Genomic DNA, 26,723 nt, shown 5'->3' with positions numbered 1-26,723 from the left:
AGTGGAAGTATGATTCCACAATGCAGTTTCGTCGGCCGCAGAAATGACCTGGTTCAAAGCGTTTGCCTCATTTTTGGTGCTTCAAATACCATTTCTTCAAGTGTGGTTTCTTCTTAAAGTTTATATAAAAAAAGTAGTAACATAATTCATTTTTTCCTGTTCACTAGCAAATTATTTATTATGGCGACCTGCATATTGTTCTACCGTCTACACACACCAAGGGTTCACTGCCGACTGACTACAGTCAAAGACGACTCCAGTGTCAAAGACATTTTACATAACACACAAGCTTCCACTCATAATCAGTCTCTTTGATATTCTTCGTCACATCTACTAATAGTAATCAATATGCTGTCACTCTCAAAAATATAAGTAAATTAGTATAAAATAAGGCAAATTCCAATTTTAAAAAATTCTGACAAAAATATAAGAAAACATTACCAACTTCCCACATTAAATTTGGTATCGACAAATCCAGTAGAAAAAAACATATCTCCCAGATCCATTACAACTGCTCCCCAGGGCTTTTGTTGTTATGAACATATACAACAAAATCCTGACCACACTCAGTAATGGATCAGTATTACACAATTAGTGCATTAATGATGCAGTCTGATAACCTCTTCCAAATTTTGACTCTTTGAATCTGTGGTCTTGTTACTGGCTGTTGTTGCAATGATCCTTCCCCATCAATCTCATACACAAAAAAATTCAAGTAAAGAAATTATTTAACATGACAAATATACATGGAGTAAAACATACATGAGAAATATTCTAAAATACAGCATACAGATTGAAAATAATAGTAAGGTAAAACTCATTTGCTAGAATTAGATATCTACAACCACTTCTTTGTTCACAATGTGCCAACTGGTTCTCATAATTAAATTTTTTGTTCCCCATATTAATGTTAATTTCATTTTGCTTACATATTGTACAATAAAAAATGATACTGGACATATATAGTGCAGTGGTTTTTTCTATATATTTGCCTTTTATATATTTTTACTTCTAATTTTCTTTTTGAATTTTTTATGAATTTTTTTGCTCATGGTTTTTTTATTGTGTATATATTTTTTATGATTTTCTTTTTGAATTTTTTATGTATTTTTTTACTCATGGTTTTTTATTGTGTATATATTTTTTTATGATTTTCTTTTTGAATTTTATATTTTTTTACTTGTGTTTTTTTTTATTTTTTTACTTATGGTTATCTTTCTTTTAGTACAGCTAAAGATACATCAGTATTATCTACTTTTTTTAACAATCATTTATTTACACTTGCCTCTCTACTACAATATTACTACAAGTCATATTCTTGTGAAGAGTACTTTCGCTCCCCACAACATCAGTATAAAGAACAATAAATTGCTCATATATCATGAGGCTTTGTCTAAACTTGGTTTTGAAACTTATATCTTTGCATGCATGTCCTCACATGCATGCCTTCACCGACAGGGAAGACTTAGCTTCCAAAAATTAGAAAAATTCGGAAATGCTCACTATGGAGACTTTTTTTTGTAAAAAAGTAAAAATAAATCTTTCTCTCATTTTTGTTACAACAGTGTTTTTTCATAACTTTCAATTAACATGTGACTTCAAATTATTAATTTATACATGCAAATATACATACTTGGTTGTACAGGTAGTTTTGTTCCAGCAAGCATATTCCAGTGGAGGACTTTTGTTTTAGATGAAAATAGGTTATTTAAATTTTGAAATTATGATTTCTGCTTATACATTTTCAAAGAGACAACATTCCTGAGACCAAATTATTTTTTTGACTTAGGGTATACCAAACGATAAGCAGTAGGGTGTGGATTTTCTATGACTTCAAAAGGCCCAATATAGATATCAAAGAATTTTTTAATTTCTGAAGTGAACATTTTTGATTTTTCATGAGATTTGACCAGAACAAGATCCCCAATTTTGAAAGTGGTTAATTTTACCCTATTGTTATGTCTTTTATTTCTCTTTTCCCCTTGTTTCCTCATGGTTTCCCTGACAATATCTTCTCTCTCTTGCATAGTTAAAGGTGCACATTTAGGAAATTCAGTCAGTTCTGATATAAGATTTGGAGGTCTGAGATTAAACATAATCTCATACGGTGAAAATCCTGTGGAACCATGTTGTAGGCTATTCATAATATCTTCAAAATTTCGAATGTGCTCGAACCAGGTTGGATGTTTATGGCTACAATAGGTTCTGCAAAGTCTCCAAATTTCCCTCATATATCTTTCTGTAGGATTGGTGGATGGAGAATAAACAGATATAAGTACATGCTTCAATTTTGGTCATTCAATAAACTTTTTCCAAATTTTAGAGGTGAACTGTGAACCATTATCTGATAATATAGCTTTTGGTTTATCCACCTATGCGAAATAATCTCTTTCAATTTTTATTATAATTTCATGGCTAGTAGCTTTTTTCTCTGGATATAGTTTACTTAATTTTGAAAATACATCTACCATAACAAATATGTAACAGTGACCACCTTTACTCTTTGGTAACATTCCATGTAAGTCCACAGCGATAAGAGCTAAAGGTTTTTCCAGGATAATGTTTTGCATCTCTCCACCACGTCTTTGATTGCTCACTTTAACTCTCTGACATTTGTCACAGGTTGCCAATTCTTTTCTTACCTTCTTTCCAATATTGTAAAAATAAACATTTTCTTGTATCTTTTGAATGCACTTCTGTATCCCACAATGACCAAAACTTTCATGTATGTAAATAATCAGCTTTTCACCATCTGCCTCTGGCCAACACAGTTTCCATTTATCAGAATCTACATCTGTTCTCCAAAATAAAATCCCCTTATGTAATTTGTAAAATTTATCAAGTTTCTCATACCCCTTCTTGCCTAAAAATTCTTTGATTAATTTCCAACTTTGATCTAAATTTTGATTTTTCCTAATTTATTTACACTTCTTCTAATTGTTTTCTCATTTTCCACCCCTTTCAGGTATCTAACTTTAAATTGCTTTTCCTCCTCTTGTTCAAAAATCTCCTTTTTCTCCCCCAATTGGTAACCTTGAAAGTGAATCAGCTACTACATTCTCAGAACCTTTTATGTGCTTGATTTCAAAGTCAAACTGTTGCAGAAATATTGCCCATTTGGTCAATCTACTGTGGTATAATTTGCACTCTTGTAAGTAACTCAAAGCTTTGTGATCCGAAAATACTGTAGTTTTATGTCCAATAAGGTAAATTCTAAATTTTGTAAAAGCCCAATGAATTGCCAAAAGTTCCTTCTCTGTGACTGTATAATTTTTCTCATGCTTGAGCAACATCCTGCTCGCAAATGCTATGGTACAATGTATTTTAACTCCATTCTCTACTCTTTCTTGAAATAACTCTGCTCAAAGCCCATAATTACTGCTACCAGTGTTCAAACAAAATGATAAATTAAAATCAGGTCTGTGTAATAAGTGTTGCTTCCTGAACTCTTGCTTAATTTTATCAAACTCTTCCTGGCAACTTTTATCCCAAACCCAAACAGTGTTTTTCTTAAGTAACTGACTTAAACATGGTGCATTCAGACTCTGATCACTTATATGTTTTCGGTAATAACCACATAGCCCAAAGAACGACTTTAATTGTTTTTTAGTCTTAGGAACAGGAATTTCTGAAATTGCTTTAATTTTTTCTGGGTCTGCCAAAACTCCCTTGTCTGTGACAACTTGACCCAAAAATTTTAATTCAGAAACAGCAAACTTACATTTCTCTAATTTCAGTGTCATCCCCCCTTTTCTAAGTTTTTCACAAACTGACTTCAGAATCAAAATATGTTCCTCCCAATTTTGCCCTGTAACCAAAATATCATCTACATAAATTATCAGTTTAGATGCAAGTTCTTGGCCCAGTACATGATCCAAAGCTCTTATAAATTCGGAAACAGAAGAATTTAACCCAAACTGCACAACACAATATTGGTAACTCTTACCATTGTACAAGAAAGCAGAATATTTTCTAGAATTAACTGAAAGTGGTACCTGATGAAAACCCAAAGTTAGATCCAAACTTGACATATATTTTATATCTGTAAATTTATAGAGTAACTCATCAATATTTTCGGGATGGTCTGCCTGTCTGAACAAAATTTTGTTTAAGTGTCTAGAGTCCAAAACCAATCTTACTCCACCATCTTTTTTCGAAACAACTACTAAAGGATTATTATATGCACTGATACTCCTTTCTATTATATTACATCCTTCCATCTTTTTCAGCTCTTTCTCACCAGCAGTTCTTTTTGATATTGCAATACTATACGCTTTTATGAAAAATGGTTCATGAGGTTTCACCTGAAGCTCACACTGATAACCTTTTACCCTACCAGGTATGTCACTGAAAACATCACTGTATTCCCACAGCAGATTTTCTAACTGTTGTTTTTGCTCCCCAGATAAATTTTGTGTTTCTGAGATTTTCAAATTTACTAAATTCCCAAATTCATCTTCATCAGTATCAAATCTATGAATTTCAATATTCTCCAATCTATTTTCTTCTAGTAAATTGATACTGTCAAAAATTTCCATTACTCTGATCACCAAGTGTGTTCACAAAATTTGTCTGAATGTATTCCCTTTCACTAGTTTCTGTCAAAAGCTGTCTTCCAACCCAATCAAATGCTGTATTTAATTTTACTATCCAATTCATACCCAAAAGAAAATCCTCATTAAACTCCTGAATTATAAAACATCCATGTGTGAACAACTTGCCTTCAATTAAAAATGTCACTAAAGCCTGGCTTTTTACCAATTTACTGCTCTTCCCAGTAGCACTTTTTATCTTTACCCCAACAACTGGCATTTCAACATAATCTTTCCCCACTTTCAATTTCTTGCTTAACCTTTCAGATATTCCCAAGATCTCACTCCCTGTATCAATTAAACATTTACCAATCCATGACCCAATTTGAACTTTTATATAAGGACTGCAAAATTGATCACTTTTCTCAGAACCTGTATCCTCATGTAATAAATCACTTTCAATTTCCCCAAACCTATTCTTACCAGAATGATATGGTATACCATTATATGTATCATTTGTCACAGTTATAAAATTTGCACAAGATACAAAATTGTCATTAGTACTCTCTATTATCTCAAATAGCCAAGAATTTCCATCCAAATCACATTGTTTACTATTGAAGTACTTATCCTTCAGCTCTTCAAAAATAAAATATCTCATCTTTTTCCACCACTCAGGACATATAGTTTCACATACATTAATAAGCATTTTTCTAAAGTTCTTGTCAAAAGAAATAGTTTCACTGTTCAGCCATAGATTCATAAGAAATGTGTGTGTGTCATTAGTATCTGTAAATGTTTCACTTAGGCTATAAGTTATACATGTGTCATTATTTGTGTAGTCAGATTCTTTAACAACAACATCAAAATTCACACTTTCACATACACCCTGCTTGCAAGCCTTATTCATCCTGGTAACATCACTGGGAATTTCTATAGTATTCTCACTATTTAATCCATTTTCAACCATGTGTGTACACAACTCACTATTTAAACTAATGAAACACCTTTCCTCAACATAATCATAAATACCATTACCATCATTATTAACTTTATCATCAACATCATTATCATTATACATATTCAGGTCATACACATTCAAATTATCCCCCAAAATATTATTTCCACTTTCTAAAGTTACCAGACCCCTTTCACCAATATTTTCATTCTCACAGCATGCATTCTCTCTTTCATTCACACACATCTCTGTACTACCACAAATTACATCATCTGACAAAGTAATGTTCTTTTCTGCCCAAGTGTAAAACTGTTAAATTAAATGAATCACAGTTACTTTTATCTACTGTATGTTCTTGTGTACTGACAATTTTATCTTTATCAATATCATCATTATTTTCCTCTTGAAATTTCTTCAATAAGTAACAACTAATGACCTCATGTGATAGCTTAGGTTTGGAACTGTCATGTTTGGGTTTATGATTATCACATCCATTGGTCCTTTCATCATGCTCACCTTCTGCCTCAACCTTGCGGACCTTCAAGGGGGCGTCTACTTGTTTTTTATTTCCTGAATTACAACTAGTTCCTGTTTGAAATGCTGATTGTGGTTCTGCCAATGTCTCTGATCAACATTTCTGTTCCCATTCCTATGCAAAACATTACCTGGTTGTTGGTAGTTTCTATTGTACTGACCTCTATCGAAATTTCTGTGATTTTGATCTGTAAAGTGTTCTCTATTTTGTTGATTATTTCCGCGAAAATGTTGTTCTTGTTTTGGATGAAAATTATGATCCTTCTTTTGAAAATTGTTTTATCCCCCTGAATTTTGACTGACACCATGATAATTGTTTTGTTCCCTTTTTTGAAAGTTAACATTTCCCCAATTTTGACCACTACCTTTCTGAGTAAACCCACTGTGTGTCCTTGTTGTTACCCTATCCAACTTTTCAATATAATTGAGAAACTGCTCAACATTACTATCAGGACAATGAACTAAACTCAGCTGCATTGCTGATGGCAATCTTCTCTTTAAGGTATCAATTTTGATCAAGTCATCCAAAGGTTTTGTTAAATGAATAAGTTTTTGAAGTTCACCTTTGCAAAATTGTTTCGTGCTCCCATCTGATTCTCTATAGTTTCTCCCATTCAAAAATTCACTTTTGATTCTAGTTTGTTTAAGATCATCCCAAAAATTTTCCAGAAATTTTGATTCAAATTCTGAAAAGGTCATCCCCACAGTTACAATCTGGTTTTTAATTTCCCCTTTTATCTCATTAAAATCAATGACATTTCTTTCAAAGCTTCCCCTTCCAAGAATTTTTTCACAAATTTAATTTTCATATCATCTGGAGAGTGAGGTAAAAAACAGTCCTTACAATACTGTATAAAATCAACAGGATGTAAGGGTCCATCTACCGAAAAGTGGTTCACTGGAATATTAGATACAAGATTGCATACGTTGACAATGTGATTTTTGCTTTGAAGTTCAATGTCAAAACTCTCAATTTTTTCGCTAAGTTCTTTGACAGATTTTTTGTTATCTAAATCATTGCATTCTACTTTTCTTTCTAGAGTAACCAAACGATTGTCAGTTTTTTGTTCTACATTTTTTACTAAAACTTTTGTATTCTCATCCAAATTTTTAATTTCCCCTTTTATCTCATTAAAATCAATTACATTTCTTTCCCTATCTGCCAGTAACTCATTTTTTACAGTATTAATTTCATCACTCAACTTAGCATCAATTTCATTTACTTTTGCTTCCACAGATCCAATTTTTTCCTCAACACTGCCAACTCTGTTCGAAAGATCACCCACTTGGGTATTAACTGCTTGGACTTGCAACAAAATGTTATCAATTTTTTCATCCCAGTAAGTCTTATTGTTGTCAACTTCTTGTTTAATTTCTTTCGTGAAATTTACAAGAAAACTTTTTAAGTCAAATTGATCGGTTCTGTCTGTATCATTTGGCTTGTCCTGATTTTCGAAGTCTATTAAATTACTATTTTCTACTTTAGGCACAATACTCTCGAAAATCTCATAAGTCATTGTGAAAAAAGAAAAAAATACTATACACAACAGTACAAAACAAGATAAAAATATTGTTTCAACCAAATACGAGGGTTTCGTGACTTATCTGGAACACTCTTCTACTGTTGCAAATCCACGTTCTCCATCCATGTGATTGTTGACCAAAATTCTTGAAATTACTTCTTCTGTCGAAAATCATATTTTTTTCCGAAACATTTCTTCTCCAAAACTTTTACTTCTCAATGAATACCAATACTGTAACACACATTCTGAAAAACTGGTATGAACACACAAAAATTTTCTTCTTCGTAGCACTGTTGAAGATCACGTGAACACAACATCCCGGCTACAGTCCCCAGTTGAAATATTGGTATCCTGGCTGAGCCCCCAGTTGAAATATGCTCACTATTTTTTATTTACTTAAATTTGGCATATTTCGTGACAGTACCTTTTCCGTGAAATGTTTACAAGATGATATTTGTCTTGGCTTCAGTCGTCTAGTGGAAGTATGATTCCACAATGCAGTTTCGTCGGCTGCAGAAATGACCTGGTTCAACGCGTTTGCCTCATTTTTGGTGCTTCAAATACCATTTCTTCGAATGTGGTTTCTTCTTAAAGTTTATATAAAAAAAGTAGTAACATAATTCATTTTTTCCTGTTCACTAGCAAATTATTTATGACGGCGACCTGCACATTGTTCTACCATCAACACACACACCAAGAGTTCACTGCCGACTGACTACAGTCAAAGACGACTCCAGCGTCAAAGACATTTTACACAACACACAAGCTTCCACTTGTAATCAGTCTCTTTGATATTCTTCGTCACATCTACTAATAGTAATCAATATGCTGTCACTCTCAAAAATATACGTAAATTAGTATAAAATAAGGCAAATTACAATTTAAAAAATTCTGACAAAAATATAAGAAAACATTACTAACTTCCCACATTAAATTTGGTATCGACAAGTCCAGTGAAAAATAACACATCTCCCAGATCCATTACAGTACGCTTGTGCAGTGACGCTCGACTAGAAGGTAAGGCGGTTCGAATCCCTGTGGTGGAAAATTTTCACTGCCTTGATTTGGCCGCCAAGGGAAGGAGCTCTTTGCGCCGATGTCCTAGATGAAATTCCAAAGCTCTCTGCGGCGTCTTATGAGATGAGGGAATGTGACACTCTTGATGATGATCCGTACGTCGCATGTGGACTTTAAGGACGGTGGACGCCTTGGTGCTATTCGAGAGAAGTATGTTACATGCCGGCATCGAATTTCACCCTGTCTCTTCTAGTCACCCATACCAACACAGAATAGACCGTACAACCATTCATCACAGTGATCCACATGGCACATACACACACACACACACACACACACACACACACACACACACACACTTGACACTTCATAGCAGGTCGGGGGAAGGCAACGGCGAGCCACCTCCACTGGGACCTTGCCTTGGGCGGCGATCCCAGATTCCTGTATCTGCTCGCCCTACACAAATTCTCTGAGTGGGTTATACTCAGGCATTTGCCTATTATTTATATACGAATAAGCACATTAGAAGGTAAAAGGCTTATTTGAAGAAAAGTCACTGTTCATTCTCTTCTCCTCAGCAACTGTTTCTCTCTAATGCATTAAACAGAGCGTCTATGCATCATTACGTAGGTCACTATGAGCTATCTACATAACGGCAAAGTCAAGATCTCTTTAATATTAACATTAGAGATATGTGGAATTTACATTACCAAGTCCTAATACTCTGAAAAATTGTAGAAGTGGCTAGTTGACTACTTTACTTTGTTTCAAATGTCTTACATCCATCGATAACCTGTTATAGATATTAACAAAAAGATATTATACACCAATCCGAAACCTAAATAAGATACATAGTCTATGCCGACTTTGCTTTTATTTCTAGAATTGTGGCTGTGAAATACAATACATGTTTCATCCTAAATTTAGCTTTGTTGTTAACCAAAAACGAAGTTAGGGAGAATTTTTAGAGGCAACTAAGTATAATAACCCCTAGGTATGTCAAGAGCATTCTAAAATATGACCGCTTATCAGATTTAAGGAGGGTAATACGGAATGCCGTGCTGGATCCCAACGGCCTCGCATCACTATCAGTCGAGATGACAGGCATCTTATCCGCATGGCTGTAATGGATCGTGCAACCACGTCACGATCCCTGAGTCAACAGATGGGGACGTTTGCAAAACAACAACAATCTGCACGAACAGTTCAACAACGTTTGCAGCAACATGGACTATCTGCTCGGAGACCATGACTGCGGTTACCCTTGACGCTGCATCACAGACAGGAGCGCCTGCGATGGTGTACTCAACGACGAGCCTGGGTGCACGAATGGCAAAACGTCATTTTTTCGGATGAATCCAGGTTCTGTTTACAGCATCATGATGGTCCCATCCGTGTTTGGCGACATCGCGGTGAACGGACATTGGAAGCGTGTATTCGTCATCGCCATGCTGGCGTATCACCCGGCGTGATGGTATGGGGTGCCATTGGTTACACGTCTCGGTCACCTCTTGTTCGCATTGACGGCACTTTGAACAGTGAACGTTACATTTCAGATGCGTTACGACCCGTGGCTCTATCCTTCATTCGATCTCTGCGAAACCCTACATTTGAGCAGGATAATGCACGACCGCACGTTGCAGGTCCTGTACGGGCCTTTCTAGATACAGATAATGTTCTACTGCTGACCTGGCCAGCACATTCTCCAGATCTCTCACCAATTGAAAATGTCTGGTCAATGGTGTCCGAGCAACTGGCTCGTCACAATACACCAGTCACTACTCTTGATGAACTGTGGTATCGTGTTGAAGCTGTGTGGGCAGCTATACCTGTACACGCCATCCAAGCTCTGTTTGACTCAATGCCCAGGCGTATCAAGGCCGTTATTACGGCCAGAGGTGGTTGTTCTGGGTACTGATTTCTCAGGATCTATGCACCCAAATTGCGTGAAAATGTAATCACATATCAGTTCTAGTATAATATAATTGTACAATGAATACCCGTTTATCATCTGCATTTCTTCTTGGTGCAGCAATTTTAATGGTCAGTAGTGTAATATCTTCACTGCGTGCTTCTGTACAATAAACTCTTTCCAGAACTAGAGGACAGTTAAGGGATAATAAAGTACGTAACGGGAGGTGAAAATTTGATAATGATGGCTCGATATACTATGGGGAGGAAATAGGAGAGGGACATGGGATTTACGAAAGAATATGGGCTCGGTAGTAGTAACGATAGAGGAGAAAGTGTAATGCAGATCTGCAGTAATTTTCAGCTAGTAGTAATGAATACTCTGTTCAAACTTGATAAGAATTGGCTGCATACTTCGAAACGCCCTGCAGAAACTGAAGGATTCCTTGTATCAAGAAAACACAGAGATTCCGAAGACAGATACTGGATTTCAAGGCCTAAGCACCCATGTGCACACAACGAGATCTGTTCAAAAAATTCCGGAGCTTTGTCCACAAAACCTTTTCACTTAATTTGCATGGTCTCCTTCGAAATACTCTCCTCCAAAATTGATACACCACTCCCAAAACAGTCTCCACTTCCGGAAGCAGTCTTGGTACTCCTCTTGCTGGATCGCGCGAAGAGCCGTCTGCCATTTTTCTTTTATTTCGTCTGTCGTTGCAAATCTTCATCCTTTCAAAGGGGTTTTCAGCTTTGGAAATAAAAAAAGTCCGTAGGGGCCAGGTCTGGGGAGAACAGAGTTTGAGGCAGCACAGTAATTTCGTTTCGTGTGCAATTAGCACGGCCCAACAAGGATGAATGTGTGGGTGCGATATCGTGATGGAAGAACCATGTATTGTCTCGCCACATTTCAGGCCGTTTCCTTCTCACATTTTCTCACAGGCGTCGCAACACGTCCCGGTAGTACCATCGATTAACAGTTTATCCCTGTGGCACGAATTCATGATGAAGCAATCCTTCAGTGACAAAGAAATCATGGCTTTGACATTTCCCATGACCAGACGAGCAGTTTTTATCCTTGGAGAACCTGTCCCGAACCATTGTGAACATTGAACATTGCTCTGAACATCATAACCGTAGGCCCACGTCTCATCACCAGTTATGATTCTCTTAAGGAAAATCTCGTACGCATTTGCGCGATCCAGAAGCCCTTCACAGCCTGCGAGACGCAGGTCTTGACCCGTGAGCCGTGGGACCAACTTGGCAGCAATACACGATACATTCCTAGATGCTTTGTAAGTATTTCATGACATGATGCAACTGAAATGTTACATTCGTCTGCAATCTCTCAGACAGTCAGTCTTCGAATGGCACTCATAATTTCTTTGATGTTTCTGACATGAGCGTCGTCGGTAGACGTCAAAGGGCGTGCTGAACGAGGGCCATCTTTAACTTCCGTGCGGCCATTTTTAAACCGTGTGAACCATTCGTAACACCGAGTACAGCGTAAACACTCATCACCGTAGGCTCTTATGTGTCTCTGTAAAGGTTTTCTTGAGTTTCACGCGCAATTTAATGCAGATGAATGCTCCCCTAACTCTGTCATCTCGAGATTCGCAAATTGTGCGGCACAACGTTTTACTCAATACAGCACTAAATAACAGCTAACAGATGTACAACAGTGGTACATCAGGTAGTTACACATTAAATATAGCCGTGTGCAGCGATGCCAAACACTTCGCTCCAAGATATCATTCGCGCGAAATTACGAATGTCCGGGATTTTTTGGACAGAACTCGTACAAAGTTAAATCACAATTGAGTAACTATGAAGCGTTGGCTAATCTTTAAGAGAATCGTGGACATATTTAAGAAGGGCGTTCACAAGAAGAGAAGTTGGACAAAGGAATATAGGTGCGAGGAAGATAACTGCGAAGAGACTTCGAGTAACAGAGGAAATACTTCAATCGATGTACGAAAGAAGGAAGTACAAAACTGTGTAGGAAAAGATATAAACGCAGCAATCTAAGCCACATGGAAATAAATAAAGTGCAGGGAATTTAACGCGATAAATCGTAAGAGACATGGTCATCAGAAGGTCAGAATCACCGTACAGAAAAGTCCGAATAGCCTTCAGTGGTATCAAAAATGACCGTCTCCCAACGTTAAGAATGCCAGGGGAATTCCACTGTTAAATACAGGGGGAAGAGCGAATGGATGGAAACAGAACAATGTAGGACTCTACCTAGGCGAAGAATTGATGGTGACTTGATACAAGAAGAAATCGGAGAAGATATACAAGACACAGAGTGTCCAATATTAGCCTAAAGTAAAAGTTTAACAGAGCTTTGGAAGCAAATGAGGCCATAGACATGTATAACTTCGGAATTTCTAAAGCCATTGGGGGAAGTGGCAGCCAAACGACTATTCACGGGTGGTCTGTAGATCTAAGAGACTGGATATACACCAACAGATTTTCGGAAAGAATCATTCACACAATCCCCAAGATAGCAGAAGATAGCAAGGGGAGGTATGTGCGGAAATTATCGCAGATTCGACGTAACAGCTTACGAATCAAATTTTCTGGTAAGAATAATATACAGAAGAAAGGAAAATAATGTTGAGGATCTTAGATGATAGTTTTGGCTTCCGGAAAGATAAAAGTACCAGAGAGGGGTTTCTGACGTTGGTTTTGATAATGGAAACAAGAGCTAAGAAAAATGGAGATACCTTAACACAGTTAGTGGACCTCAAAAGTGCATTTGACAATGTATGATGGTGCAACATTTTCTAAATTCTGAGGAAAATACTTATAAACTATAGGCAAAGACGGCTAATGTACAGTAAGTACAGGGTGTTTCAAAAATGACCGGTATAATTGAAACGGCAATAAAAACTAAACCAGCAGCGATAGAAATACACCGTTTGTTGCAATATGCTTGGGACAACAGTACATTTTCAGGCAGACAAACTTTCGAAATTACAGTAGTTGCAATTTTCAACAACAGATGGCGCTGCGGTCTGGGAAACTCTATAGTACGATATTTTCCACATATCTACCATGCGTAGCAATAATATGGCGTAGTCTCTGAATGAAATTACCCGAAACCTTTGACAACGTGTCTGGCGGAATGGCTTCACATGCAGATGAGATGTACTGCTTCAGCTGTTCAATTGTTTCTGGATTCTGGCGGTACACCTGGTCTTTCAAGTGTCCCCACAGAAAGAAGTCACAGGGGTTCATGTCTGGCGAATAGGGAGGCCAATCCACGCCGCCTCCTGTATGTTTCGGATAGCCCAAAGCAATCACACGATCATCGAAATATTCATTCAGGAAATTAAAGACGTCGGCCGTGCGATGTGGCCGGGCACCATCTTGCATAAACCACGAGGTGTTCGCAGTGTCGTCTAAGGCAGTTTGTACCGCCACAAATTGACGAAGAATGTCCAGATAGCGTGATGCAGTAATCGTTTCGGATCTGAAAAATGGGCCAATGATTCCTTTGGAAGAAATGGCGGCCCAGACCAGTACTTTTTGAGGATGCAGGGACGATGGGACTGCAACATGGGGCTTTTCGGTTCCCCATATGCGCCAGTTCTGTTTATTGACGAAGCCTTCCAGGCAAAAAAAAAAGCTTCGTCAGTAAACCAAATGCTGCCCACATGCATATTGCCGTCATCAATCCTGTGCACTATATCGTTAGCGAATGTCTCTCGTGCAGCAATGGTAGCGGCGCTGAGGGGTTGCCGCGTTTGAATTTTGTATGGATAGAGGTGTAAACTGGCGCATGAGACGATACGTGGACGTTGGCTTCATTTGGACCGCAGCTGCAACACGGCGAACGGAAACCCGAGGCCGCTGTTGGATCACCTGCTGCACTAGCTGCGAGTTGCCCTCTGTGGTTGCCGTACGCTGTCGCCCTACCTTTCCAGCACGTTCATCCGTCACGTTCCCAGTCCGTTGAAATTTTTCAAACAGATCCTTTATTGTATCGCTTTTCGGTCCTTTGGTTACATTAAACCTCCATTGAAAACTTCGTCTTGTTGCAACAAAACTGTGTTCTAGGCGGTGGAATTCCAACACCAGAAAAATCCTCTGTTCTAAGGAATAAACCATGTTGTCTACAGCACACTTGCACGTTGTGAACAGCACACGCTTACAGCAGAAAGACGACGTACAGAATGGCGCACCCACAGACTGCGTTGTCTTCTCTATCTTTCACATCACTTGCAGCGCCATCTGTTGTTGAAAATTGTAACTACTGTAATTTCGAAAGTTTGTCCGCCTGAAAATGTACTGTTGTCCCAAGCATATTGCAACAAACGGTGCATTTCTATCGCTGCTCGTTTAGTTTTTATTGCCGTTTCAAATATACCGGTCATTTTTGAAACACCCTGTATATCAAAAAAGGTGGAGGACCAGGAACAAAGTGCTCACATTAAACAGGGTTTAAGACAAGGATGTAGTCTTTCACCGCTGCTGTTCAGTCTATATGTCGAAGAAGCATGGGCGGAGTTCAAAGAAATCTTTTAGAGTCAGATTGAAAATGAAGGTGAAAGAATCTCAATGCCAGTGAGGAATGTGAGCGGACGTAAGACGGAGTGCAGAGCATTTGTAGACGGCCAGTAAAAAGAGGATTACATGCATGGAGAAAATGTCCATATCCAAAACTCGTGGAGCTGCATTACGATCAAGCGAGTGTGAAACTGCACATTGACGAAGCTGGAGACGCTGTCAACCTCTTCCTACCTGTCGACAGCTACGGTACCTGCTGAAGAGCTGCTATCCCTCAGTTAGCGCACTAGTCAGGTTTGATGAGAACTTTAACTTCGTTTTTTGCCTGTGTGGCCAGTTTTATCCCGAACTAAAATCTCTTCATGTGTTCAGATTTAAAATCATGATAATCAGCCACTTTTATTTCAGTATATGATCACAGGAAAGATTAGTTAAAATTCATTTACATCCAGCTCTGAATTATATACGTTGCATTATTGCACCTGGCTGCTTTCACAGTGAGGTCACAATATTTCTTCTGCGAATACGTTGCACTTACGCAGATGGTATTCTTTCGAATGATCAGCGTGGTAAGTTTGCGAGCATATGAATGGATAATGGCCACGCTGACAAAATTTTAAAAGTGGATGTGTTTCTGTTCCTTTTTGTCTTAGTACTACACTACTGGCCATTAAAAATGATACACCACGAAGATGACTTGCTACAGACGCGAAATTTAACCGACAGGAAGAAGATGCTGTGATATGCAAATGATTAGCTTTTCAGAGCATTCACACTAGGTTGGCGCCGGTGGCGACACCTACAACGTGCTGACATGAGGAAAGTTTCCAACCGATTTCTCATTCACAGACAGCAGTTGACCGGCGTTGCCTGGTGATACGTTGGTGTGATGCCTCGTGTAATGAGGAGAAATGCGTACCATTACGTTTCCGACTTTGATAAAGGTCGGATTGTAGTGTATCGCGATTGCGGTTTATCGTATCGCGACATTGCTGCTCGCGTTGGTCGAGATCCAATGACTGTTAGCAGAGTATGGAATCGGTGGGTTCAGGAGGGTGATACGGAACGCCGTGTTGGATCCCAACTGCCTCGTATCACTAGCAGTCGAGATGACAGGCATCTTATCCGCATGGCTGTAACGGATCGTGCAGCCACGTATCGATCCGTGAGTCAACAGATTGGGGCGTTTGCAAGACAATAACCATCTGCACGAATAGTTCGACGACGTTTGCAGCAGCATGGACTATCAGCTCGGAGACCATGGCTGCGGTTACCATTGAAGCTGCATCGCAGACGGGAGCGCCTGCGATGGTGTATTCAACGACGAACCTGGGCGCACGAATAGCAAAACGTTATTTTTTCGGATGAATCCAGGTTCTGTTTTCAGCATCATGATGGTCGCATCCGTGTTTGGCGACATCGCCGTGAGCGTACATTGGAAGCGTGTATTCGTCATCGCCATACTGGCGTATCACTCGGCGTGTTAGTATGGCGTGCCATTGGTTACACGTCTCGGTCACCTCTTGTTCGCATTGACGGTACCTTGAAGAGTGGACGTTACATTTCAGATGTATTACGACCCGTGGCTCTATCCTTCATTCGATCTCTGCGATACCCTATATTTCAGAAGGATAATGCACGACCGCATGTTGCTGGTCCTGTACGGGCCTTTCTGGATACAGAAAATGTTGGACTGCTGCCCTGTCCAGCACATTCTCCAGATCTCTCACCAATTGAAAACGTCTGGTCAATGGTGGCCGAGCAACTGGCTTGTCACAATATGGCAGTCACTACTCTTCATGAACTGTGATATCGTGTTGAAGCTGCACGTGCAGGTGTACCTGTACACGCCATCCAAGCTCTGTTTGACTCAATGCCCAGGCGTATCAAGGCCGTTATTATGGCCAGAGGTGGTTGTTCTGGGTACTGATTTCCCAGGATCTATGCACCCAAACCGCGTGAAAATGAAATCGCATGTCAGTTCTAGTATAATATACTTGTCCAATGAATACCCGTTTATCATCTGCATTTCTTCTTGGTGCAGCAATTTTAATGGCCAGTAGTATATATTTCATTTGCTGAATTGCGAGCAAACGGAAGTTGTAAAGGCTTGTGCTCATACAAATTACTTTTCTCAAAATTGTTCGACAATATTTGATTTAAAAAGTATACATTTTAGTCTACAGTTGGAGTTTATTTATTTTTTGCCTGCTGGCTATCGGTTTTGGGACACAGTACCATCCTCAGGGCACCCTCTGGCACGAAATCATTATGCTCTCTTCCCGGGTAGCACTGACGTGTCGAACGCGTGCTAGGGGGTTTTATAGGATGGTACTGTTTACCAGAACCGGTAGCCAGTTGGCAATATAAATAAATTGCAACTGAACACTAAAACATATACTTTTTCACTACTGTATTGATTGCTGCTGCACCGACAGGATGTCGGAAATATGTAATACTTGTTTGCTTTGTTTTTTCTGTATTTTTATTTACAGTATTTTGGAAGAGATAATATTACACAGAATGATATTCTCAATCTGCAGAGGAGTGGGCGCTGGTATGAAACTTCCTGGCCGTCTTGGTGTGTGATTGCATTATGCTGAAAGTAGGGCCACAGCCAGAGCTGGTTTAAGACGCAACCGACAAAAGCGGCCGCCGCTTCAGGCGCCACCATGAGAGGGTACCCAAGGCGCCAAGCTTAGATTTGTACACGGGGTTTATCATAATTAGTATCGAAAACTGACACGAACTAAAGTATACGATAACACAGGTCAGCAAACGAGACGTTTGCGAACTTCAGTCGCCACTGACTTCAGTATCAACTATTGTCCTAGTTAGAATAAATATATTTTAAATGTAACCTCTTACGTGAATCCCCATCCAATCGGGCACAAATTTCATTAGGCCTAACTGAAAAAGAAGTACCATATTGTTCCTCGTGTCACCTTGCCATTTGGTGGTAATACTGCAATGATCTGTTTAGTGAGTCAGGTGTTCTTTCTGCAAGTACGCATGTATGGCGCATTTTGAGGAATCAGGCACCTAACCTGTAAAACATCTCACCGGTACCCATTGGAACAGCTGAATTTACTTCGTCTTGCACACTGAGGCTTTTCGAGAGTTATTGCTATTATCAAGTGCATTTTCATTTCTTTATGGTGGCACTAAGTGTGTTTTACAAAATGCATTTTAACCGTCAGCTGTTTATTTGTCCCATTACTCATCCACCGGTTTCGTTTATTAACCATCATCCGGGATACAAGCATTCGGTTTTCAGGCCTCGAGTGGCCTACCGGGACTATCCGACCGCCGTATCATCCTCAGAGAAGGATGTGGATAGGAGGGACGTGGGGTCGGCACACCGCTCTCCCGGTCGTTATGATGGTGTTCTTGACCGAAGCCGCTACTATTCGGTCGAGTAGCTCCTCGATTGGCATCACGAGGCTGAGTGCACCCCGAAAAATGGCAACAGCGCATGGCGGCTGGATGGTCACCCATCCAAGTGCGGGCCACGCCCAACAGCGCTTAACTTCGGTGATCTCACGGGAACAGGTGTATCCACTGCCTCAAGGCCGTTGCCCATCCAGGATAGAAGGTACATCGAATTAGTTACAAGCATCCCATATTCCTTTAGATCTGAACAATATTGAAATTAGCCGGCCGGGGTGGCGCTACAGTCTGGAACCGCGCGACCGCTACGGTCGCAGGTTCGAATCCTGCCTCTGGCATGGATGAGTGTGATGTCCTTAGGTTAGTTAGGTTTAAGTAGTTCTAAGTTCTAGGGGACTGATGACCTCAGATGTTAAGTCCCATAGTGCTCAGAGCCATTTGAACCAATATCGAAATTATTCAATGAAATCGTACAAGCGCCTGACATAATTCGCTCCGAATACCGACAGTATTATCTCATGTCAAATAGACAGACATCACAGGAAAAACAAGACGACCAATTACTGCTTATTGGTTCAAATGGCTCTGAGCACTATGGGACTTAACATCTGTGGTCATCAGTCCCCTCGAACTTAGAACTACATAAACCTAACTAACCTAAGGACATCACACACATCCATGCCCGAGGCAGGATTCGAACCTGCGACCGTAGTAGTCGCGCGGTTCCGGACTGAGCGCCTGAAGACTGCTTATTGTGTGTGGGCTCCCACATCATACTTACAGCAAGCATAAATAATAATTTCCTCCCGAAACGAGTCATGTGCAGTACGAATAAAGTAGAAATTGTACGGGAAGCACAAACCTTTTGGTGTTACAAACAATTTAAAGCCACATAGACTTTTTAAAGTCGCAACAAAAATTTGTAATTGATAAGATAAAATCCGATGAATTTCAATGAAGTCACTTACCCTGCCCTATTACTTGGTTTATTCTTCCATTTGTTATCTCCGATACCAAAGAATTTATAACACCTGCCGCTCCTGGATCCCGAAAATCCATCTCTTCCACTGCACCCATAAATTTCTTCGCTGACTGCTTGAACCGCTCTTTAATGGTAAAATTCTGCTTCACAAATATCCTATTAGCTACTCTAAGGATAACATCGTCGGATTCCTGAAACAAAGTTAATTAGCACTCTTAGCGTATCACATCTCCTTTATTTAACTGCAAACAAGGAAAGAGTGTTTCCTGGACTTTTGGATGATGGGAGGAAAAGAATGGTGAGCTACAGGTGGCGATCCTAGAACACGAAACAAAACCTGCGTTAATGATAGCGAACCCGAACTTCTACTGGGAGGGTAAGGCTGTGAAAGATCGTGGTATCGGAAATACCACACGCCTTAAAACGATTTATGAAGTATTTTAAAAAATTAAAAAATGGTGCTTGGTAGAAGAGAGGTCTCTCTTGACCTTGTGGGAAGCTCGAACAATTTCTCTGTAAATATCAAATTTGTGACACCAGCTTACTCCGTTCGTGATATCCAGAAGGTAGCAGGTAGTGGATCTGAGGTTGTTGTCCTGTTCCTTAACGTGGTAAATCGTTCAATACAGTTCCCGTCGGTACTTTGTAAAAGAAAAGTACTTTCGAAATACTGGACCAGATATGCGATTGCATCTGAGATTTCCTAGTGAACATAACTTGATTCTTTGCATATACATGGAGGCATAGTCAGCACCGGACCTCATGGTAGAGTGTCAGGACTGCTATTTCTCAAAATTATAAAGATCACGTAACAGATAATACTACCAGCTCTCACAGGTTGTTTTTATGCATCGAGTCCAGTACAAAAAGATTACACCATTCGAAAAACGTTACGTAATGCAGAGACTTACGGATGAAACGGACAGGCAGCTAATGAGTCTGTTGAACGTCCACGAGACCACAATGTCACTACAGGTGGAGCACGTGCTGGTATGAAATAAGGTGGGGAAGAAAATCGGCCGTGTTAGAGCAACCTCCTTGTTTCTTTCTATTCCCTTTGCCGTTTCTCTACTGGGTCGGCATTGTTATACATCGGTTTTAGCAGTGTTAGTGGTATTTGGTAGCCGGATGCACCTTCCTGATAGCACCACTCCCCCTCTCCCCGCATCCCTTGGAAGGAATCTGCATACACCCATCTCTCTGCTTCTAGTATAGATCTCTTATTCAAGTTTGATAACGCTCTAAAAGTAAAAAAAAAGCGTCGAAAATAGAAATTTTATTGCCCAGATTGCAGTTGACACACGTGCTGGCCTTCCTCAGATCATCGGATACATGAATTACAAAGCCGCTATGCATGACTCCGTAATTCATGTATCTGATGACCTGAAGATGTCAATATAACTTTGATGAATATCTAGTAATCAGGATATGTATCATCTTCGATCTGGGCAATAAAAGTTCTGTTTTCGAAGCTTTCTTAAATTGATATACAGAGCCTTCTGACATTAAATACGCTTTAAGAGACAGAACTAAAAGTAATCAGAAAAAAATTAGGTATGCCGAAGAAGGAACAAACGGGCTAAAAGCACACTGAAAAAATTTAAAAACTCATCAACATTTACTCAGATGTGAAGAAAACGCAGGCTAAAATTCTACAGACATGTTAAAAGACTGGCAGTAACCAGATTAACTACACAAGCTGTAAAATTCTATGAACTCGCAGTAACACTAAAACTGAGACAACAGAACAGATTGCAGCAATAAAACAATGAAAGAGGCATGGACAACGACATACAAAATATAAATAGAAAATTTTGACACACAATATTCACAACTGGACAATTTGCTAGAGAGAAAAAGAAAAGAGCAGAACATGAGTTAATAAAGTATATTACCCAAGTTATACGTGTGACAATTACAGTAGAGTGCTCTGTTGTGGATAATTAAGAGCCGGCCGTGTGGCCGAGCGGTTCTAGGCGCTTCAGTCTGGAACCGCGCGACCGCTACGGCCTCAGGTTCGAATCCTGCCTCGGGCATGGACGTGTGTTATGTCCTTAGGTTAGTTAGGTTTAAGTAGTTCTAAGTTCTAGGGAACTGATGACCTCAGCTGTTAAGTCCCATACTGCTCAGAGCCATTCGAACCATTTGATAACTAAGAAAATAAAAAGCGATTTAAGGTGAAAATGCGATGGAGGATAGAAATAAGAATTGAGAAAAACTTATGACAGTTTCGAGAACTTTAAAATTACTTGAAAGACTAAGAAAACAAAAACTCGGTTGCAGCATGAGAAGCTGGTGTTTAAAACTTCGATACTCGGCATTTAAGCAGGCCTAAGCGTACATTGCTCTCGATCACACCCAGAAGGATTAAACTCAGAAGAATAAAGTAAAAGCGATACTAATGATGAAATAATGTAGCAACGGCTTAAACGAAAGCACTGAAGGCAGTTCGTTATGATTTCAACATAAATAAGGGAGTAATAATTGATTCGGACTGTCCAGCACAATAACAACACAAACAAAGTTAGGATGCCATAAATGTATTAGTTCTAGAGGATAGAATATTGAAAGGACTAAACATACATACAGGTTGCTTATAAATGAAATCAAAAGAAGATGTAGGAATGAGGGCGAGGGAAATGGACAACGAAAACAGAGAAAGTTTACAGAAAGAATTGATTCTGCAGATACGATACATCGAAAGAGTAGAAGTCTAGTAACTTGTTGGAAGGGGAGACTGAAGAGGAACATGATGTGAAATACTATGTAGCAGCAGAATCGTGTAACTGGGAAACACTGCATCAAGCAATATCGTCACTCTACGGACGTTAACAAAAGCTGGTGAATAAGTCCCAGGGAGCACAAATAGGACCAACAATCACAGCATCTATACAAGATGACTAGGATGTCCTCAGAAAATTTGTTGACAGTTGTCACTTCGAGTGATTTCTATAGTTTCAGATTCCAAATGAATTAAATTTCCTATTCCTATTAAATAGAACCTTACAAAACTGTATGAAACTTAGAATACAGTAAGTTACACCTTCAGTTGTTGCAGTATTTCACTGAAACCTTCTTCAGTGGCATTTTTATCTTCAGGAAGACGCAGACCTCTCGCCATCTGCTTGGCTGTGTTTCCGCCAGCTCCGAGAAACGCAAGCGCCAGAATTACCTGTATGCTCCAGGGTGAGAAGAACAAATTACCTTGCCCTTCTGCCAATACCTACAAACGAAAACACAAGTTGTTAACAAGCTATCTTCAGTAGATATAAATATTTGTTTTGAAGTGAAAATGTAGATTTGGAAGGACGCACTAGAATAGTAGCTTAAATGTAATCCAGAACGTGAAACATGAACCCGACGTGTATACATATTTATATTTTCTTCTTCTGTCTGTTAAATCTCTATACGGGACACCACTGACTTCTGGTGCTCATACATTCTATTTTTGCTTTTTCTTCATAGTTTGTCCGTCATTAACACCTGCTCCAGTTGACTAAAAGAGAAGACATTCGCGTTTTCTACCTGTATGTGAATCGCGGAGAAACACAGCATATAAACTTGTGTTAACTGTCTTTAGACTGCGTTTGTGAGACAGAGGGGGGGAAACCAACCTGGCAGTTACCATGTACGTGTGGAAACCTGTCTGGGACTCTGCCTCGCTGGTGACTTGGACCAACAGCAATCAAACTGGCCCAGGGACTGACTGCAGATGTGGGTCGCCTCCCTCTTTCGCAAGACAGCGTATTGTTCAATAGTCACAGGGAGCAATTCCGTCTCGAGATCACCAAAAAATACGTGAAATTTTTCTTTACCAATTTTACATCCATTATTTTGATGTGAGAATTTGCGTCAGTGAAATGATATACACACCCTTCGCATTTTTAGTTAAACTTTTATCTACGACGGCAAGTCTTGTCTTTCCAGCTTACATTTTTTTGTGCACGTCTCAAGAGCTTTTCACAATACTTCCTGGTCATCAAGCCCTTTAGTAATGACAAAGGTATCAAAATTACCAAGTGTTATTCGAATGTTTTGTAGACACTACGTCTTGCACCTAACAACTACTTTTTTAAAAGGCATTTATGATATCTTTAAACGCTATGGATATTTACTATTATCATGCTGGATATTTTCGGATATACATCCGATTTTGAACAGTTATGTGAACGAAACAATTATTGTAACATAAGCTAGAGTATTACAAATTCAACAACCTAGAACATAAACGTTTGTTATATCGATGTGTATTTGGTGGCACGTCTTTGTAAGCAAATGAGACCCAAAAACACCAGCTTAAAAAAATGCAGCAGCCACACAGTTGCTGCAAAATACACACATCAAAAAAAGTTTTGCATCACCCCGGTACCCAGAACTCCTGAAGATAGATGCTGACTGCGGATATTGTATCACAGACACAGTCCCTTTGACTGTTCAGAGATGTAACTAAACCAGCCCAAAGACGTAAACAACCATGCACGAGCAGCGCCTATTACATGGAGGCGTCCGACAGCCGATCACTTCCAGTCATTCCACCAGGAAGGAGGTACACGGCTCGTGTTGACTGTAGTTCAACCGTGCCTAGACGGTCAATACTGTGGTTCGATCGCGTCCGCATTGTTACTTTGAGCCAGGTAGGGCTCTCAACAAGGGAAGTGTCGAGGCGTCTCGGAGTGAACCAAAGCGATGTTGTTCGGACATGGTATAGATACAGAGAGACAGGAACTGTCGATGACATCCCCGGCTCAGGCCGCCAAAGGGCTACTACTGCAGTGGATGACCGCTACCTATGGATTATGGCTCGGAGGAACCCTGACAGCAACGCAACCACGTTGAATAAAGCTTTTCGTGCAGCCACAGGAGCTGTGTTACGACTCAAACTGAACGCAGTAGGCTGCGTGATGAGGAACTTCACACCCGACGTACAAGGCGAAGCCCATCTTTGCAACAACGACACCATGCAGCGTGGTACAGATGGGCCCAACAACATGCCGAATGGACCGCTCAGGATTGGCCTCACGTTCTCTTCACCGATGAGTGTCGCATATGCCTTCAACCAGACAATTGTCCGTGACGTGTTTGGAGGCAACCCGGTCAGGCTGAATGCCTGAGACACACTGTCCAGCGAATGCAGCAAGGTGGAGGTTCCCTGCAGTTTTGGGGTGGCACTATGTGGGGCCGACGTAGGCTACTGGTGGTCATGGAAGGTGCCTTAACGGCTGTGCGATACGTGAATACCATCCTCCGACCTATGGTGAAACCATATCAGCAGCATATTGGCGAGGCATTCGTCTTCATGGACGACAATTCGCGGCCCCATCGCGCACATCTTGTGAAAGACTTCCTTCAGGATAACGACATCGCTCGACTAGAGTGGCCAGCATGTTCTCCAGACATGAACCCTATCGAACATGGCTGGGATGGATTGAAAAGGGATGTTTATTGACGGCGTGACCCACCAACCACTCTGAGGAATCTACGCCGAATCGCCGTTGAGGAGTGGGACAATCTCGACCAACAGTGCTTTGATGAACTTGTGGATAGTATGCCACGACGAATACAGGTATGCGTCAATGCAAGCGGACGTGCTACTGGCTATTAGAGGTACCGGTGTGTACAGCAATCTGGACCACCACCTCTGAAGGTCTCGCTGTATGGTGGTACAACATGCAATGTGTGGTTTTCATGAGCAATAAACCGGCAGAAATGATATTTATTTTGACCTCTATTCGAATTTTCTGTACAGGTTCCTGAACTCTGGGTAGTAGGTGATGCAATACTTTTTCTGATGTGAGTATATAGTCAACTTCTGTTTCCTGATAAAGTGGGTCTCATAATCCTGTATTAATCGTCAATCTTTTAGTTCCATGCACATTTTGACGTCCATTGCAACACATTTCTACTCGGAAGATAAAATCAGTTTTAGAGGAGCTGATAGATAAGTTCCATCTGTAGGAGAACCCTACAGCGGTGCGATGGCAGTATGCTGCATAGTTAAAGGAGGAGGTAAGTCGTGACGAAAACTGCTACATAAAATAACTGAGACCAGGAGTGGTCACCCACTCCCGAGTAATGTCCACATACTTTCAGAAGGTTCAGTGACCATTCATAAGCAACTCTCTATTTCTGAATTCTCCATACTTACTGTACTGTGTTTCTTGTACACGGTATAGGGCACAGACTTACTTTGCTTTCATTTTGATGTCTAGTCTAGTTTACAATAACACGCGATATTGGTTACGTGTGTATTTCTATTTGTCTGTAGCTATAAGAAATTTACCATCACTCACAGGTGGCCTAGCAGTAGCGTTTTTCACTAATAATCAAAGTCATGGGTGCAGGATTGTAGGTTGTGTTCGAAAAATGAACAGCATAGAGATAGATGTGATGACACATTCTGCAGTACCTGATCATCATTTTGCAGGACAATGCCCAAGCACGCACAGTGCAAGCTGTTACCGATTTGTTTGACTGATGGGGCTGCTAAGTGCTATACTACGTACTGCACTCCCCCGACTTAAGCCCTCGTAAGTTCCACTCGATTTCTAAACTGAAGGAAACACTTCACGGCATTCGCTTCAGAACTGCTACAAATTCGTCGGGCAATATACCGCGCCGCTCGACCTGTCAACACAACTGGCACTGCTAAGAGTATCCTACGACTTCCTCATCTCTGGAAAGGGGTATACACAATGCTGGTGACTACTTTGAAGGTCAGTAAAACTTTGAAACGCGTATCTATTTTGTATGAGCTGTAGATAAATAGTTGGCACTATTAAAGTTCCAAGCCTCGTATTTCGACTGATGTGGGTCAGTATCAGAAGGCTCTTTTTAAAAAGCGTCCAAAAGTAAGTTAGTTCTCGGAAGTTATTACGTCCAAACATATTATGAAAATTAATAGTGGGCGTAGACTTCAATATATGTTATAAATATTAAACATTATTTCTAAAAATGTAACCAAAATCGATAAATTGAATCACACAATGGCAGCTAATATAGTAAATGTTAATTAAAATGATTAGTACGAAAAAAGGCAAAAACTGCGAGCAACTTTACTTTCTAGCCTCAGCTGTCTTTTGTGTTACATCAGAAATGTCTTAAAATAAGTGGAATTAAGATTGAAAAGAATGAGATGCCTTGTATCAGACGTGTGACGAATTCCGTAGAATTACTCTTACAACACTTACTATCCAAAGACGTTTTCTGTCACACGCTGAGTAATAATATAAAAACACAGGATGAAGTGTACTAATTGTTAAACATGGAGGTTACTGTTTAGGGGAGTTTAAAATTTATTAAAAATGTTTCTATCATTGAGCTGAGTTGAAATACTCGTACATTGCAAAGGAGTGCCGTAAAAA

The 26,723-nt window shown here is 39.9% G+C and overlaps 1 protein-coding gene across 2 annotated transcripts in view; it reads right to left on the bottom strand.

Annotated features, from left to right (window-relative positions):
- The window catches only part of LOC124777212 (serpin B8-like), a 99,183-nt gene that overhangs the window by 47,813 nt on the left and 24,647 nt on the right, over positions 1–26,723 (bottom strand). For both annotated transcript variants that reach the window (XM_047252526.1, XM_047252527.1), the window contains exons 3-4: positions 22,406–22,585; positions 19,349–19,553 (exon numbers count right to left, since the gene is read on the bottom strand). In XM_047252526.1, coding sequence (XP_047108482.1) covers positions 19,349–19,553; positions 22,406–22,585 — 385 coding nt within the window. The remainder of the gene's footprint in view (positions 1–19,348; positions 19,554–22,405; positions 22,586–26,723) is intronic.

This window comes from Schistocerca piceifrons, chromosome 2, assembly GCF_021461385.2.
Source record: "Schistocerca piceifrons isolate TAMUIC-IGC-003096 chromosome 2, iqSchPice1.1, whole genome shotgun sequence".
NCBI classification, from domain to species: domain Eukaryota; kingdom Metazoa; phylum Arthropoda; class Insecta; order Orthoptera; family Acrididae; genus Schistocerca; species Schistocerca piceifrons.
Note: the sequence above shows the minus strand (reverse complement) of the source record. Positions and strands in the feature narration are given on the sequence as shown.